At 32.1% G+C, this 17197-nt stretch overlaps 2 protein-coding genes across 9 annotated transcripts in view; one reads left to right on the top strand and one right to left on the bottom strand.

Annotated features, from left to right (window-relative positions):
* The window catches only part of LOC126775160 (translin-associated factor X-interacting protein 1-like), a 425426-nt gene that overhangs the window by 8433 nt on the left and 399796 nt on the right, over window positions 1-17197 (bottom strand). Inside the window, exons 1-6 of one of the 5 annotated variants that reach the window (XM_050496950.1) lie at window positions 5840-5973; window positions 5632-5766; window positions 2741-2878; window positions 1775-1962; window positions 700-875; window positions 151-277 (exon numbers count right to left, since the gene is read on the bottom strand). In XM_050496950.1, coding sequence (XP_050352907.1) covers window positions 151-277; window positions 700-875; window positions 1775-1962; window positions 2741-2878; window positions 5632-5766; window positions 5840-5968 — 893 coding nt within the window. In that variant the 5' untranslated portion in view covers window positions 5969-5973. Of the gene's footprint in view, window positions 1-150; window positions 278-699; window positions 876-1774; window positions 1963-2740; window positions 2879-2977; window positions 3412-4696; window positions 4816-5631; window positions 5767-5839; window positions 5974-17197 lie in introns of those variants that run through there. The other 4 variants (XM_050496952.1, XM_050496954.1, XM_050496951.1 and 1 more) reach the window with 4 other exon arrangements.
* Window positions 7235-17197, top strand: part of LOC126775161 (ran-binding protein 9) — a 41377-nt gene continuing 31414 nt past the window's right edge. For all 4 annotated transcript variants that reach the window (XM_050496956.1, XM_050496957.1, XM_050496958.1 and 1 more), the window contains exon 1: window positions 7235-7454. In XM_050496956.1, coding sequence (XP_050352913.1) covers window positions 7262-7454 — 193 coding nt within the window. In that variant the 5' untranslated portion in view covers window positions 7235-7261. The remainder of the gene's footprint in view (window positions 7455-17197) is intronic.

Raw genomic sequence — 17197 nt, 5'->3', positions numbered from 1 at the left:
TTAAGTAAGTAAGATTTATATACTCAACTATTATACCTAACCTAAGTAATTAACAACATTCGTCTAATGTTTATGGTTTTTTTTTTTCTCTTTTATAAATTGTTTTTATGAATTGCATAGAAATTGACATAAATACTAGACGGCCATTACCGATCGCGGCCCCCGCTGATGAAGTCTGCGCAAATCTCCCACTGCGGCCGGGGCGTCCCCGCTCGCTCCAGCTCTCTGCACCGCTCCTTACATTCCATCAATTCTTCTTCCACGCTCTTCTTCTGCGCTGTGAAACGTTTTGTAAGATGACGCGATAACATGTTAGTGTTAATAGTATAGCAGTACGCATAGCAACAAGAATACACACGCCACGCATGCTTCATTATATGACGTTATCGTTTGAAACAACGAATAGCTCTGAAAAGAACTGTTTATTTGAAACAAGAAGCAGCATGCAATGACGTATATGACGTCTTGTCTTTCAATAACCATCCTATGAGTATATAATATGTATATTAAACGATACATGCATAGGTATGATTGAACATTTTTGTGTATCCGCCAATCCGCATTGGATCAACTTGGTAGAATGAGCTCAAAACTTTCTCTTCAAAAGGAGTCTATTGCTTTATACAAAACAAATTAACAATTATTAAGCGTGCACACAAAAAAATTAAGATAAACAGGAATCGAAATTAATAAGCTTACCTAAGACCCGTTTCTGTGTGTTCTGCAAGGCTTCAAACTCCGAAGTTAGCGAGTCCAGTTTCTTGGAGACGTCATAGAACTTGGCCTCTAAGTTGTCGTGTTCGCGTCTAGGCACCGTCTCCGAATACTCGTCGGTCACTCTTTTCAATTCGGTTTGCGTTGTTGACAGTTGCTCTCTTAAATATAATGTTATAAAAAAATTACATTAAGATACAGAAGGCTTATATTTATCGTATGAGATTAAAGTCACAATTCATCTCGATTGCCGATGAAGGTCAGAGAACATTCTTATTTGCGTTTAATATTCATCTTCATCTTCAAATTCTGTCATAGGTAACATAAATCCGCACTAAAATAGCTCCAAGCTGTCTCCTTTACAGAGACAGAAGATCTTTGTCCAGCAGAGCAGTGAAAATATAAAATCTTATTGAGAAAATCCGTATCGTAATAAATTTTATATAATTACCTACGACTGAATTTCTACTAGACATATAATGTTAACCTGATTGGTGTTAACTTTTAACTAAAGTTAACAGCAGTTTGTGCCTCTTAGAATAAATAATATTTTATTTTTGATTGGTCGAATTACATTTCCTCAATAATTCCAGCGTAAGGATATCTTTAATAAAAATCGACAGCAAGTAGCACTATTTTCTTATATTATTAAAAAATGGAATTCACCAGCGGATAACTAATCGTAACAGTCTGTGAATGTCCCACTGCTGGGCCAAGGCCTCCTCTCCCTTTTTGAGGAGAAGGTTTGGAGTTTATTCCACCACGCTGCTCCTATGCGTGTTGGTGGAATACGCATATGGCAGAATTTCAGTAATATTAGTCCCATGCTGCACGCCCATGCAGGTTTCCTCACGATGTTTTTCTTCACCGTAAAGCAAGAGATGAATTATAATTACAAATTAAGCACATGAAAATTCAGTGGTGCTTGTCCGGGTTTGAACCCACGATCATCGGCTGACAAGCTAATTTCTCAATCTAATTAAAATGTGATTCAATTTCTATCAGATAACCCATTTTTATTTAACATGTATTTTTTTATTTGAATACTGGCAGTACTTACCGACATCGCTCTAATGCAATTCGGAGCACGACGGGGTCACCGTAGGCATCGTCGACGTATAATGAACGGGAAGTGCCGTCTAATTCGCGCAATTTTAGCTGAAGAGCGACATTTTCAAAATAAAGCGTGTAACGTGCGTCGCGTTCTTTCATTAATGTTATGTAATCAGAAAATTTGTCGTCAGACAGCTAAAACAACACCTCGTCCCTCATTATTATTGAAAAGAAGTATCAATATACATACATTTTATATCCTTAGGGCAAACTTTTCAATTGATATTTTTATCTGGAGAGAATGAGGTTAGATATTTTGATCATTAATGTATGTAAAAAATAAATAAAAATAAACATGACACTAATTTTATTTCTGATGAAAATTAAGTAGCATTTAAAAAATTGGCCCTTTTAACAAAACTATTTATTGAAAAAAAAAACATTATATTATTCTCAGACTCAAAAAATCTAAAATCTATAATTTAACCAGAAATATTTTATTTGTGTTTAAAATATTTAAATTGAGTATAGTTGATAATTTTACAGTCAAAATACATGGTAGTTTTTTTTTTAAATAACAAAGTAGGGTGAGAAAGAAAACCATTAAACCAATAAAACAGTTACAAAATATAAACATATAATTTGTGTAAAGTTAAGAATATAAACACAATAACATAATATATTTATAAACAATAGAATTAAACCCAATTAAATGCAAAACAGAAATAAAACTAAATAAAAAAGCAATTAGGACTGCCATAAGTATTTCCAAATAGAGGGTACAATTACAGATTTGTTTTAGTTTATTGCCGTGAAAAGTATCTGGAAGGGATCTTTTTAAGATAGCATCTTTAGAAGTGAATTAAAATTAAATTTATGGTTTTTCTTGCCTTCTTTAAAAAAACAGAATTATAAATATATAAGATACTGTCATTATAATGAACATAGGACTCTGTTTTTTTTATTTACAAACCTTTCCCAATTCTTTTTTCAATTTTGTTATTTCAAAAGTCAATTTGAGGTTTTCTTGTCTCAGTTCTTGATTTTCTGTCATCAATGTTCTCATTTTCTCATCTCTTTGTTTTTTTCTTACAGATATACCAAAAACTTTCTGTAATATGAAATTCATATTTTACAAAATGAGTTTACAAAACATACATATAACATTTTTCAATAGTTAATTTTCAATTTATTTTAAAAATAAAAAAACCTTTAAGAAAACTGAAGCATTGGTAAATTATATAGGAATTATTGACCTCATAAAGGATTTCCTTATATAAACAGTTTATCATAGGTAGTTTATTGTTGGAGTTTTTTAACAGACCAAGTCTGAACTTTATTTCTAATTTCAGTAATGTCTTCTGCATAAGTTCTACAACAACCTCCGATAAACTTCACATTGAGGTCTAACCACTCATGTACAAAGGTGTCCAGAGATTCACAATTCTCCTTCTTCTCCCAACCACATTTAGGATTATATTTTTCTCCAGAATTTGGATAAGTGACAATAGGTATTTGGAAGTTCATGCCATCACTTAAACCCTTCATAAGGTTGGTTACAATCTTTGGTGAACAACAATTAGTCCCAACAGCAAGAAGCTGCTCGGGATTTGAATTCCAACATGTTCTTGCCGTAGATTGAAAGTTCTCTCCATGAACCAGACTTGTGTTATCCTTACAGCTAAGAGATATCCAAGCTTTCACATTTGGGTACTGCTTTAACATATCAACTAGTACTAAAGCTTCTTTTTGACAAGGTATGGTCTCAAGCGCTAATAAATCTACACCCGATGAAACCAGTGTATCTATTCGTGGCTTATGCCATTTCCGCATGGCATCCTCTGGAGTCTTATCAGCATATGTTCCAGTATATTCTGATCCATCATGTAGATAAGCACCATATGGACCAACGGAGCCTGCTATCAATATAGAGCGATCAGGTATACCTTTTTCCTTGCACTCTTGTGAATATTTATCTCTAGCACGTTTTGCGAGGTCTACTGCCAGGCAGATAAGTCCATATCCTTCTTCTTCGGTTACTCCAAGATGTTTGACAAATCCACTAATTGAGGCCTGGTAGGTGTTAGTACTTATTATATCAGCACCAGCTCGTATGAAATCTAAATGTGTTTTGACAACATCCTCAGGGTTTGTACGAAGAAATCGTGCACTCCACAAAGGATCACCATCTGCTGATACACCAACATGTCGGGATATTTGGGATGAGAATCCCCCATCAAGAACGTAAATTTTATTGGGATCCGGCGAAAATATGGAAGACATTTTAACTATGTATTATTTTAACCGAAATGTAAACTTTGATGCATATATTCGTCTTATTTAATACTGACAATGTGGCATAATCGGATTTATCGCTTAAATGCTAATGTAAACAAACTATAATGTTGAGCAATAACAAAACAACGAATTGGAAAAGCACCAAAACTGACTATTATCTTAATTCAAATCGGTTGTCATTTGGCCTTGTCAAGGTGACAGTCGCCACCAAAGACTACAATATATACTGTCATTGTTTAAGTCAAACTCTTTTATTAATAAGTGCTTATTGTTTAGTGAAATGAATTATTGTAAAACAATAATAATAAACAAAATATTCGTATTCTAGAAGTTTAAAAATGCACATGTAAATACAAAATAACGTTCTGATAGTAATTTCAAACGCATATAAATAAAACTACGCATCTCCGCGTGGTGAGGACGGTGTCGTTTCAAAGGGCTAACTAACCCTTATAAAAAACAACCGTTGTCAACCCCAAATTCAAAATCCGAATTTTAAATGCAATCCCCATAATTTATATACTATATCCTTATTCAGGTCCCAGGCTACATCAATATCAAATTTAATTTTAATGTCTGTAACTTTTTGTAGTCATAATAAGGTAACAAACAAACAATCATATTCACTTACGTATTTATAATATTGTAGCTATTCCTCGGGACTCTTTCCGCAATTTTTTTTGTAAGTTTCGTATTATTATTTTTTTGCTTTTAAATGGTTTTTAGTTGTGCTATTTAATATCTAAGTCCTTATTCTAGTCCAACTAACGTCAATATCAAATTTCAGTTGTTTAGTCATTTAAAATATTATATAGTAGCTATTTATCGCGACTCTGTCGGAGTCTGAGTTACTTTCGCATTTATAATATTATTTTTATAGATATAGACGTTGACCTAAGCCATTAGATACCTACTTTTATAAATACTTATACTTACTGTTCAAGTAATATGTGGTATCGATTTACCTATCAGATCGTATTGCATAATAATTGCGTTATTTATTATAATATTATTCAGGTAACATTATAACAAGTATAAACAGTCAAAGAGCATTACGTACAAAAACAATTTTAGCTGATACTTTGAAAGGTAAATTATGTAACATTAATTATATAGTTTCGCAGGTTAAAACATAATAATTATCAACGTGTTATGGTTACAAAGATAAACATGATGAGCGTGATCTAGTGAGGTCATATGTTTATCTTCTTTATATGCTTAACTATAAAACTTCTTGAAATATTTTTAATTACATTATTTCATTCGAATTTTTTTTTCAATAAACTCCTGAAATAAACTTTGCTAGAAACTTTTATTAAGATTATTTGTAAATAATAGTGTCTATTAAATAAAGTTAAGCTACTGAAATGAAAAAAAAAAATCTGATATATTTTTTCATTTTTAGAAATAAAACAAGTAATGTATTTGTTAAATCATTACAAGCAGAAATGGATATTTCTTTAACTAAGTTTTATCTTATAGTGAGGTAGAATACATACATATAAAGTTTTTGAGATCGAATCTATGTCAATGTGCTTATTTATAATAAGTATATGTAATACTTACATCTTGTATTATAAATTGTGAAATTCTTTCGTCTCTTATCTGTAAAGCATCTTCATACGCATTTCTTATTTTCAATAAAAGAGAAGAATGTGTAACAGCGCAATCAATTAAGTCCTTAAAAGCCTCCTGATAGACCTGGAATTATAAAATAACTTTATTATACATTTCGATTACAAAATTAACTTCACTAAACTCGAAGTATAGCAACCTCAAGAGTTTCATCAAAGTACAACTGTTTTGTTTCTAATAACTCTGAATCAGTTTGTTTAATTAATTTTAATTTCGATTGAATCTTGAACTCAATATCTTTAACGTATTTTGGTGATGCGCTTTGCATTTTTAAAAAGCTTAACATAGTTAGAAGTTGTCAGAAAATGTTATCATACCTTTATCTAAAACAAGTGATTAGTTTCTGTAGTGATTATCAGAGACATGGTAAAAGCTTAATAATCTTTGTCATTAACAATAGCTCGAACACGATCGATTTTTGATTATTCTACGCTAAGCTAACAATTAAGTATAGATGACTTCTTTCTAGATATAGATATTTTTTTAAATAAAGTAACAGGTCCTTCTGTTTTGATTATTTTTAAATTGAGTTGAAATATTTAATAATAGTGTAAGAAACAATTTCAATGTGTCCAAGCTGAGAGATGACAGAAAAAGAGAAAGTTGTTTTGCACCCAATTCGGAAGCATCGTAGATCTTCTATCGGAAAATTTTCGGAAAATTCGAATTGAGAATTATTATAGATTAATGATTGAGTTTATATGATATGAGATTAATATATATAGAAAAACGAATAAATTAATTAAATGTTAATTGTGTTACTTCCTGGAAATAAAGTCATACAGGCACATCGAATTATCGAATTAATGCAGAGATACGGTGAAGATATATATTTTTCATAAAGAATTCGGGTGTTCATAAGTGTTTATGGGTTAAACTGCCATCGTGTCTATACAGCCTTTTTATGATATTGTAAACAATTATTTATTTATCTGGCAAATGGGATACCTGACGGTAAGTTTTATCCACAGAGTCCCCTGCCATTTGCCAGTACACCTGTCTATTACATAGAAAAAGTGGTCACCCATAGACTTTGTCATTTTAAGAAATTTAATCATCTCTTACATTGCCAAAACACTGCCAATCTTGCGAATTAACATGTTGTTCCTCTTGTGCCTGTAGTTGCCCTGGCTCTGTTTGTAGAATATGTGATCATAAAATATATAACTATTTGAATGTTTATCGTAAAAAGTATTTTTTACTTAGACTAGAGACTGGTAAGACTAATGAAAAAATTCAAATTATTTTAAGAAATCACTATGTATACTTAATTTTTTAATATGAATATATATTCTTTATTTTTAATATGAAATTAATAAAATAATGAAGAATTTTGAAATATTTTTTTCATACTAATGGTATGATAATTTATAATTATAATTTCATTTACAGCAAGCTTTTTACCAATAATGTACACATTATTATATACCTTAAAGAGCATCTCGATTCTCGTGTATGTTGTCTATGCTATGATACGATGTCGATTATGCTGCCATTTGTGTGCAGTTTAAGAACTAGTGGATGTGACGTCATTGACAGGCATGAAATACGGAAATTAGAAATGGCTGCGATGGGTAGTGGACGGGGGACGATGGAATCCCAAAATCAAGTGCAAAGTGATAATGTAGACCGTTTAAAATTGCTTTATCCTAATGTGAATGAAGATGAAACACCCTTACCTAGGTCATGGAGTACAAAGGACAAATTCAGCTACATCGGGTTATCGCAAAATAATCTAAGAGTGCACTACAAAGGTAAGTTTCAAGGTTTGTTTATGGATTAGTTATTCGCAAATCTATTTAATGACTTACAAAGAAGTAGCTTAATGATGAATACAGTATTCTTATGTAGCGTATAGTTTCCTTGGTCATTCTGACGTGTCAACATTTTGTCGTAATGTTAGGCGCTAGAAACTCGATCACTCAAACAAAGAAATCAGCTGATCGTATAATTTGTAACGACATTAGAAAATGTGTGATGACTACGTTTATTACGCGTAAAAATACATAAAAACTATTTAGGCGTGTTCTTTTTCGTCTTATCTTGTTTTTAATTAAATAAAAACCGTTCAATACTGTACAAGGTCTCTCCTCAATAGAAATGGCAGACTCAACATAGGGCTCTTACTAAATCGTATTAATGAAATAAAAATAGTTAACAAAAACATTTGTTCATTTTGCTTATCGTTTTTAGTAGTCTTAGTAAGTTTTATTGTATGAATAATTATGAATTTATCGAATAGTCATTCAAAAGTTGAAATTCGTAATTTCTGTCTTATGTATACATATGTACTCTCATGCAAGGTTTAATTTTGAATTATGTTTATTTAAAAAATAATCCTTAATAATACATAAGAATTCAAAACAAAGGTTTGTTTTGGGACTATGTTGACTGAAATGAAAATAACATAGACAGTAACTTATAAAAATAAATGCTAATGTTAATTCTTGAAATTTTTGAAATGTTGTCTGATACTATTTAAAAAATTATATAATTTTATATATATATATATATTATTTACTTTAAAAAATTGTCTCATTTTTAGTAAAATCCTTATATATTTATATTTAAACATTTAATTTTAAACATAATATTAACTACACTATATGTGTTTTTTAATACATATATACAGTATTTACGTTATACAAATAATATTTATTAGCTTATTCTGCTAATGCATCCTTACTGGATGTAGATTTAATTAATTATGGAGTTTTCTTTTCATATCCATTGAGTGTTTTCATAAATGGTTTATTGTTACATCTTCGGCTCACACTCACAATACATACCATTTTTTACATATAAAATTATTTTTTTTAAATATTATTTTTATTAAATTTCACAGTTTAATAATAATATTCAAGTGAAATAACAAATTAACAAAGAATAATTGTTTATGGAGGTTTTGGTCTATTTGTTTTAGACTGGCATTTATTAACATATGTACAATATTTCTTCAATCTTTCTTTTTTATTAAACAAACACTGGCAATGGCCCACTGATAAAACATTAGGATCTTAAGCAAAGTGGATGAAATTTTCAAATTGGAAGGTTAACATTACTTCGAAATTTGTATTTTATTTGTATCTGCTCAGCGATGAATGTCAGTTTTATATGAAAATGAGTATTTGTAAGATGATCTGGAATATGTGTGGGCAATAACCAGCACTGTAGTGGTGTGTCTCCTCAAGAGAAGATTTTTCCATTGTATTACGTTTTTATTGTGCTACATAGTTTTTTCTTTTAATTAAATAAAAAAAAGAGAGAGAGTCTCTCTTTAGTTTGCTATCTGAACATGTATCCATGTATTGTTTTGGTAGTATTGTTTGGAATCTTTAAAGTAATGTAATGTAATATCTGTAAAGTAATTCAATAGTAATCAAAAACACTTGTTTTTTATATTCATATATATAATAAGTGTACATAACTTAGCAAACGCAACTTATTTACACATATAGATTTAGTATATTCAGTTATTTGAGATAAGTTTGTGAAATTACGGCAAGATCATATTAAGCATTTGTTTAAATTGATTCACACTTTGATGTTTTGGTTTCAAGTTTGGAAAGTATCCCAGATTTCATAAAAAATAATAGTGAAAATATCAAAAAGTGGACTTCATTGAATTTATTTCCAAAGAAACAATTATGGTTTTCTTATGACTAAATCCCAAGTTTAAAGCTCATCAGTTGATCATTTAAATGTGAAGAAAATTATTGAACAAAATGAGTATCTTAGTTCAGACAATCATTAAAAATCTATTCTGAAAAATATTTTTATAAATAGACTTTTTTATTGGTTTAAAAAAAATATAGTGTCTGGTAAACACAATCTTTAAAGTAAACTTATTAATAATTGTTTTTATTGCAATTTATTAAAAGTTGGTAGTCAACCAGACTACCAGCAAGAGCTGTGATGGCCCAGTGTCTAAAAGTTGTGAATCGTAACCGATGATTGTAGGTTCCAACCCATGCAAATACCACTGAATTTTCATGTGCTTAAAATTCATTTTGTGTACGGTGGTAAACTAAAACATCGTCAGGAAATTGTCTAATTGTGTGTCTAATTTCACTGAAGTTCTGCCACATGTATATCTACCAACCCATATTGAATAAATGTGGTGGATTGAGTTCCAAACTTTTTCCTCAAAAGAGAGAAGAGGTCTTAGTCCAGTAGTGGGATATTTACAGGCTGTTACTTTTATTTTACTTTAGACAAACAAATGGTGGCCTATTTGCTTGGTGGCCTATATGCAAATGCATGCAAACCAAATAACTAATATGTTATGACCCTCATGCCTGTAACTACATTGCTTACTCACCCATCAAACCAGAACATATGAATACACAGAATTACTGTTTGTTGTTTATTTGATGGTAGAATAAACCATAAGTGGGTGGTATCGACAAGTTAGGCCTGCTTTTCATTAAGAAATCTATTAAGAAATTCTCAGTAGCAGCTCGGAGTTTGAAAGTTGTAACTACACACCGTGTCTCAGAAAGCTCATTTACTTGCTCATAATTTGGACACTATCCAATGTTGTCGGATTGCCGTCCCTCTGGATTATGTGAGTTGTGAAACAGAGAGTGCATCTGTGTTTGCATAGTCATTTGTGCATTGTATTATCTGTGCAGTTGGCTAGTTTCGGTTGAGAGTGGCTGCCGTGGGCGTAATATTACGTTTTCCTAACAACATCATCGACGATTTTTTTATTATTATTTAATTATTTACATATTTGTTTCTTAAGGGAAACATACACTTATCATTATAGTTAAGGTAATGGGATTTTTCCTTTTGAGTAATGTATACCTACATGTTAAAGTATTATATAATCTTGAATTTCATTGGGGTGGTGACTTCGGTCGCGACGGTTGTTGACCGCGCTGACAGTCCACGGAGGTGCACTAACCTTCAAGTCTAGACTTAGACCCTAAAAAGCCGGGTCGACGTTTTCCCGACGTTCTTTGTTGTCTGAATGACGTAGCTTTTATTAACCTAATGATAATTGGATTGGGAATATGCTACGTCTGACTATTTGTTCGCTTTTATTTCAACATGTTCCTACATGGACTGTATTAATTATTATGAAGAACAGAGTATGTATTCAAGTTTTATTTCATCTTACAAATGATAGCAGACGAATAGTGAAACACCCATTCCTCTTTTTCTTTCATCACTAAATAGACATTCGAAAGAAGATGACAAAACATTATGTAATTGTACAACGTTCAGGTACGTCAGGGGGTTAGTGTATAAATCACTACCGAGCGGTCCAAGCACTACTTCGATGCAGGCGGACCGTCTTGTAACAGTTACATATGTCTTTATACAATGTTAGATTCTAATCTTTTATATTTTTGAATAAGAAAATATTTTAAACTGCATTTATTATGAACAATAAGCGTATAATAAATTGATGTTTTACTATATTCGAATAAGTAGAATTTAATATTATGAGTTTTTAAACTTTTAATATACAATTAAATTATTATTATTATTTTTAGCGGTAAATCAGCTGTACTGTTTGCATATTAAAAATAGATAAGCCTACAAACGGTTTACTTAGCTCTGAAACAGCGCGTTAAGAGGATGTAAGTACCTCTAGTTTTGCAATCAATTCAAGTGGGGTTGGAATTTGTTAATCAAAAGAAACACTCGTGAAGTGTTTCCTATTTAATAAGAAAATAGGGCTCTAAACAAAAAAAATACCTATCTTTTTAGTCTATTAAAAATCTGATTCTATGACGGTCACCGTATCATTTCATTTTTTTTTAAAACAAAGCAATGGTATTGTTTAAATAAGGTCTTCCAGACCGATTTCGACCTCGGCGGCCAATATCAAGAGAGATTAGCCAACTGCGCAGGACATCTTATAGTACATAAGCGTGTGCGCAAACACGGCAACCCGACACGACCGGAAAGAGTTCAGGCGCAGGACCAACGGCTTTACGTGCTTTCCGAGGCACGGGAGTGTACACACTTCCAACTGCTAGATTCCGGGCTGCTTTTGAAAATTTTTGAAATAAAAACCCAATAACTTTTTATTGGCCCGACCTGGGATTTGAATCCAGGACCTCGGAGTCTGCGGCTTTACATCTAACCACTAGACCAACGAAGCAGTCAAACATATTGTTTAAACAGCATTATTGATGGTAATGTGCAATGTTGCTAATTCACGAATATCACATTGCCTGCTATTCGTATTATGATGAAAAGGTAATTTCAATTCGATGTTATTTATGGTGAAATTGCACAATTGCAATTTGAAAATTAAAATTGAAATTTGCTAATATAAAAATATTATGTAAGAAATGTCTCATAAGTCATCTTAGATGTCCATTAAAGATTTATTTTTAAATATTTTCGTTTGTTTATTTGTAAATAAAGTTTTTCTTACGAGAACAATCCATAATCAAAGTTCATAAATATTGTAATATATGGGGTAGATAGAAATGTACGGATGCATTTTAAATAGCTTAAACAATTTATATAGTTAGTATATTATTTTATTAATCACGCTTGTCCTGTCGTGTCTCAAGTGTCGATCGAAATCACCCATTCATTTGTTGAATGTTTGTCACATTAATGATTTAAGCTTAAGCTTAAGTTTGTTAATTAAGATTTGTTAATTAATTGATTAAGATTAAAGCTACTGATACTTTAAGAGGTCTTCTGTTTACTTTGGAATCGTTATAAAAAATCATTAAACATCACCACCGACCGCCGGTAGAAAAACAGTTTAGTAGTATAGTAGTTCCCTTTTTAACAAATTAAAGTAACTGCTAATGCCTCAGTACTGGGTTAGAGGTGGAAACTTATTCCACCACGCTGCTCTAACGCAGACTGGAGAATACACCAAATGCAGAGTACCATTACTTCCATCTTACACAATACGTTTTGAGAGGATTTCCTCTGCTTTGTCAAGAACTTTATCACAGCGCAATGTTCAATTATCTCATTTATTCATGTTTTCTTTCGGATCGAGTTTTTTGTTGAATACACGTTAACGGATTACGTTATAATAATAATATCCTGGGACATTTTTCACACACGGCCATCTGATCCCAAATTAAGCTTGTACAAAGCTTGTGCTATGGGAACCAGACAACTGATATACTACATATACTACTTTTCTTTTGTAAATACATAATTATATAGAAAATTACACCCAGACTCAGGACAAACAGACATGTTCATGCACACAAATGTCTGTCCTGGGTGGGAATTGAACCCACAACCTTCGGCGTGAAAGGCAAGTATTTACCAACCACGCCAACCGGCTCGTCATATATATGTCGTCGTTATATATTTAAATATTTTAATGAGTTCTCAATCACGATGGTACCTAGTATATTTCCCTACCCTCCAATCTATCCACTCTATTATGCGAAACGTTGGACTTCCCCTCGTATACAGTCTTGTGTAGAATGAATGTCTGTTATTGATTTTTTGCTTTAAAATTACCGCTCCTGTTAGTGCAATATTTCGTATGGTCTGTATGTTATCATTAGGTAATTTAAAGAAAAGCATATAAAGTGATACCTTTATATATCTTATTTTCCTTCTCCTAGTTACATTATATTAAAGAAAAGAAGCCAGTCATATGTACTTTACACACTGTTTATATTGGAAATTAATATGTACATTCGACCTTTTGTATTAACTGCAGCCAATGGTAATGTATGCTGTAATTAATAACGTAAAATGTGATATTAGGCATTTATATAAACACGCAATCATTAATTCAAAGTATTCGTTCTATGAGATGGATTCTGATTTAATTCATTCATTCATCCACCGTTTCATCTTTAATCTGTGGATTAAAATTCATTACAAGTTGCCATTGTCCACGATAACGGATACAAGAAGCGAATGTTATTGATCATGTATGACTTGAACTCGTTCTGATTCATTCACCAACTATTTATTAAATATGTTTCCTTTTTATCCGTAACGCTAATTAAGCGGGTATATATATGGAAGAGATATATATGATATATCGATTGCGTATACTTTGAAGGTGGTTATGATTTTTCACTATGTATTAGACGACGAGCCGGTTGGCGTGGTTGGTAGACACTTGCCTTTCACGCCGAAGGTTGTGGGTTCGATTCCCACCCAGGACAGACATTTGTGTGCATGAACATGTCTGTTTGTCCTGAGTCTGGGTGTAATTTTCTATATAATTATGTATTTACAAAAGAAAAGTAGTATATGTAGTATATCAGTTGTCTGGTTCCCATAGCACAAGCTTTGTACAAGCTTAATTTGGGATCAGATGGCCGTCTGTGAAAAACGTCCCAGGATATTATTATTATTATTATTTTTATTAGAGAATGCCATAAATATGCTCCCGGCAGTAGCTTTGCGCAGGTCCGTTTGTGTGGGTACCGGTTAGACATCAATTATTTCTTATACCGTTATAACCAGTATGATTAAATTCTTAAGAGACAAGATTTTAGATTCCATAGTTGGCGGTGCATTGGCTATATGGATTGGTTATAATGGTTACAGTGCTAATATCTATTTAGTGAACGATTTACGACTTAGTAAAATAAATTAAAATAATGAATACGTTTTAAAGTGAAGTAACGGTCAGTGAACGCCACGGTTGGTGGGGATACACATGTGGCAGATTTTCATTCGTTTCATATAGGTTTCTTTACGCTGTGTTTCTTCATCTCCGAGCACGAGATGAATTATAAACACAAATTAAGTACACCTAAACCTCCCTCATGAATCATTCCATCCATTGGTGGAACCCGTATGAAAATCAGTTCTGTTGTTTTTGAATTTATCGCCTACAGACAGACAAACAGGTAGTCGCGGTGGGGGACTTTGTTTTATAATATGCATCCAATAATTTCAACTTCTTTTGTTATCCGTTAGTATTTTACTACTGTGTAAGTAATCTCTCTTTTTTACTTCGTATACAAGATTGCTAATGGTTTTTTTTCTTTAAAGAGCACTCGTGATTTCTATTTTGAGTTGTATCATTCCCACTTTATTCTCGAACCAGCGTTCAATTTGCGCTGAGGGCGGTATAACAATAGCTGACGGGGGGCAGGATCGAATTGTCTGTCTTTGACATCTCATTCCTTATCGTTCGTAACAACATAAACATTAGGTTCTGTTGATATCATTTTAAGGAATCAAAATATGCATTTTAATTAGTAAGCTAGTTTCTTATAAGGTCTTCTTCGTAGAATATACTTTTATTTTAACTTGTATAATGAAGTATTAATTTCTGTTCGCGTGTGAGGTTGGGGGAGAGCAGGTTATAGCTACTCATGTTCGTTTCTGTAACCCTGAAAAAGTATATACTTTAATAGGAGATATTTTATTACATTTATCCTTAGGTTAGGACGCGCAGATTAGTGCGTAAGTTCGCGCGGGTGCATTTGCTACTACTTACGTTGAAGGCGTCTGCTTTGATGTTCTAATGAACAATCGTTCAATTTCATTAAAATGTACGCAGTTACTATTAATTAACTGAAAATCTTGCGCTGCATTCAACAAATGTGCTCGGGTCTCAATACTTTTGATTGTCGAAATAAGCTATCAAACACACACACATATATATACGTCCCGCTGAGTTCAATATACCACTCGGCGGAAGCGAATTTGTAAAGCTACAGCCATACATGTGCTATCAAGTGCCTCTTGTTTCAGTTCTTCATTATAGTTACTCCTCTTGGTTGGCAGGCTGGAATTTATATTAGGAAATTTAATGCATCGGCCCATTACGTTTTGTTAATGGTAAAAACTTAAGTAAATTTCATATGAAGGTAATTTATCTTTTAAAGTATTAGTGTATAAGTTTTCTACGAGGGGTATTATATCAAAAATCAAATCACATTAGATACCTACGAGCACTTTTGTTTGAATCGAAATTTTAAAATATTCATTTTAATTTAAAGTTATTAGTTTAGTTTATTAAGTTATAATTTTGAATTTTAATTTAAAGTATACCTCTGAACTACTTTCAACGTAAGCCAATTTCTTTCGAAAACTTGAATAATATCGTTCGAGTAGCGTAATGGCGATAGCGGTAGCATAACTGTGATTCATCGAATTTATTATATATATATTATTTATTATATATATATATTGTCATAAGTAGTCTAAATTGCGGTTAGTTAAACTAAATTAAATAAGTACTTTGTCTTTTTTGTTTGATTATTTTATTTATATTGCTATGTATAAAACATTTTACGTTTATGTATTTGGTGGGATAAAATTGATGAAATCATAATATTAGCCCCAACACATTCATCTATAAAAAAGGGGTTCTTAATATTTTTAATCAATTTTTCTGCTGTCACTCCTCGTAGCGTAGTAAATTGGTGCCCGACTACTGACCGCTAGACCAACTTTGTAGAAGGCTTTTCAAGTTTTCAATTTTCGAACAGCGTATTTTAAACCGACTTTGGCAAAGTTTTGTTGATCCTTTTTTTATGTACCGCTAGTATTCACCCGCGGCTTGATTGGGTCGTTGGTCTAATGGCTAGTTTATTAGGTATGTATTATATACAGCCGAAAATCCCGGGCTCCGGGGTTCAAACCCTGGCTTGGATCGATAATGGAGTCATTGAGTATTTCAGTTAAGAATAGTACATTTGTGCAGAACTCATCTGAGGCTTTGCAGGGAGTAAAGCATTAGTACTGCATTTATTCGATGTATAAATGTGGACTACGTCAGTCTCCGACATAATATCTTATGTAATCACATCTGTCGTTGCGTGACTGCTTTCCATTTAATTAATCTTGTAGTGATTTAAAAGTGCTTTTAAGAGCTTGCTTGTATATTGAGATACAGTTTTAAAAAAATTACACCTTTATTAAGATACGATATTTTGTAAAAACATGGAAATGTTATTTTTTTTATAACACGCATCGTTAAACCGTTATTTAAAATTATAATGCACATACCATAAATAAAGCAAGTATATAGTAACAACATATTACATGAAATCGTTTTGTTGTGTTCTAATAATTGATACACTGACCTCCATTTTCTGAATGTCAAAAACTTGCTAAAATAAACTTGGCGAACCAGACTGAAGGCGCTGAATTTCTTTTGCCGTTCTCAGATCGGGTTGTTAACTAGTTGGGTGGGGACTATTAATAAGTAAGTGTAATGCTTTTACATTGAATAAATTAATTTGAGTTATTCAGATTAATTAATCTTTTACCTTTAATCTGAGCGCTTATTGGTCGCTTATTGCGTCATCGCCTGTTACCGACCAATGACCGTTTAGATTATAGGCAAACTAGTTAACTATGCTTAGTTCAGCGTTTCAGAAATTGCAGGTAAATCACTTATCTCCCGACATTTTGTGTTTTCTCTTTTGTACACAACTATGCCATTGTGCAGTAGAGTAGCTAGGCGGATGAAGGCTCCGGTGCACCGTTGCATTGATTGGGTACACATGTTGCCAAAATATAAAGTTGTTGGATGACATAAAACTCTAAAAGCTTACATTTAAAAGTTTTA

Source organism: Nymphalis io, chromosome 17 (assembly GCF_905147045.1).
Source record: "Nymphalis io chromosome 17, ilAglIoxx1.1, whole genome shotgun sequence".
NCBI lineage: Eukaryota > Metazoa > Arthropoda > Insecta > Lepidoptera > Nymphalidae > Nymphalis > Nymphalis io.
The sequence above is the reverse complement of the archived record's forward strand: the minus strand, read 5'-3'. Positions and strand labels throughout refer to the sequence as shown.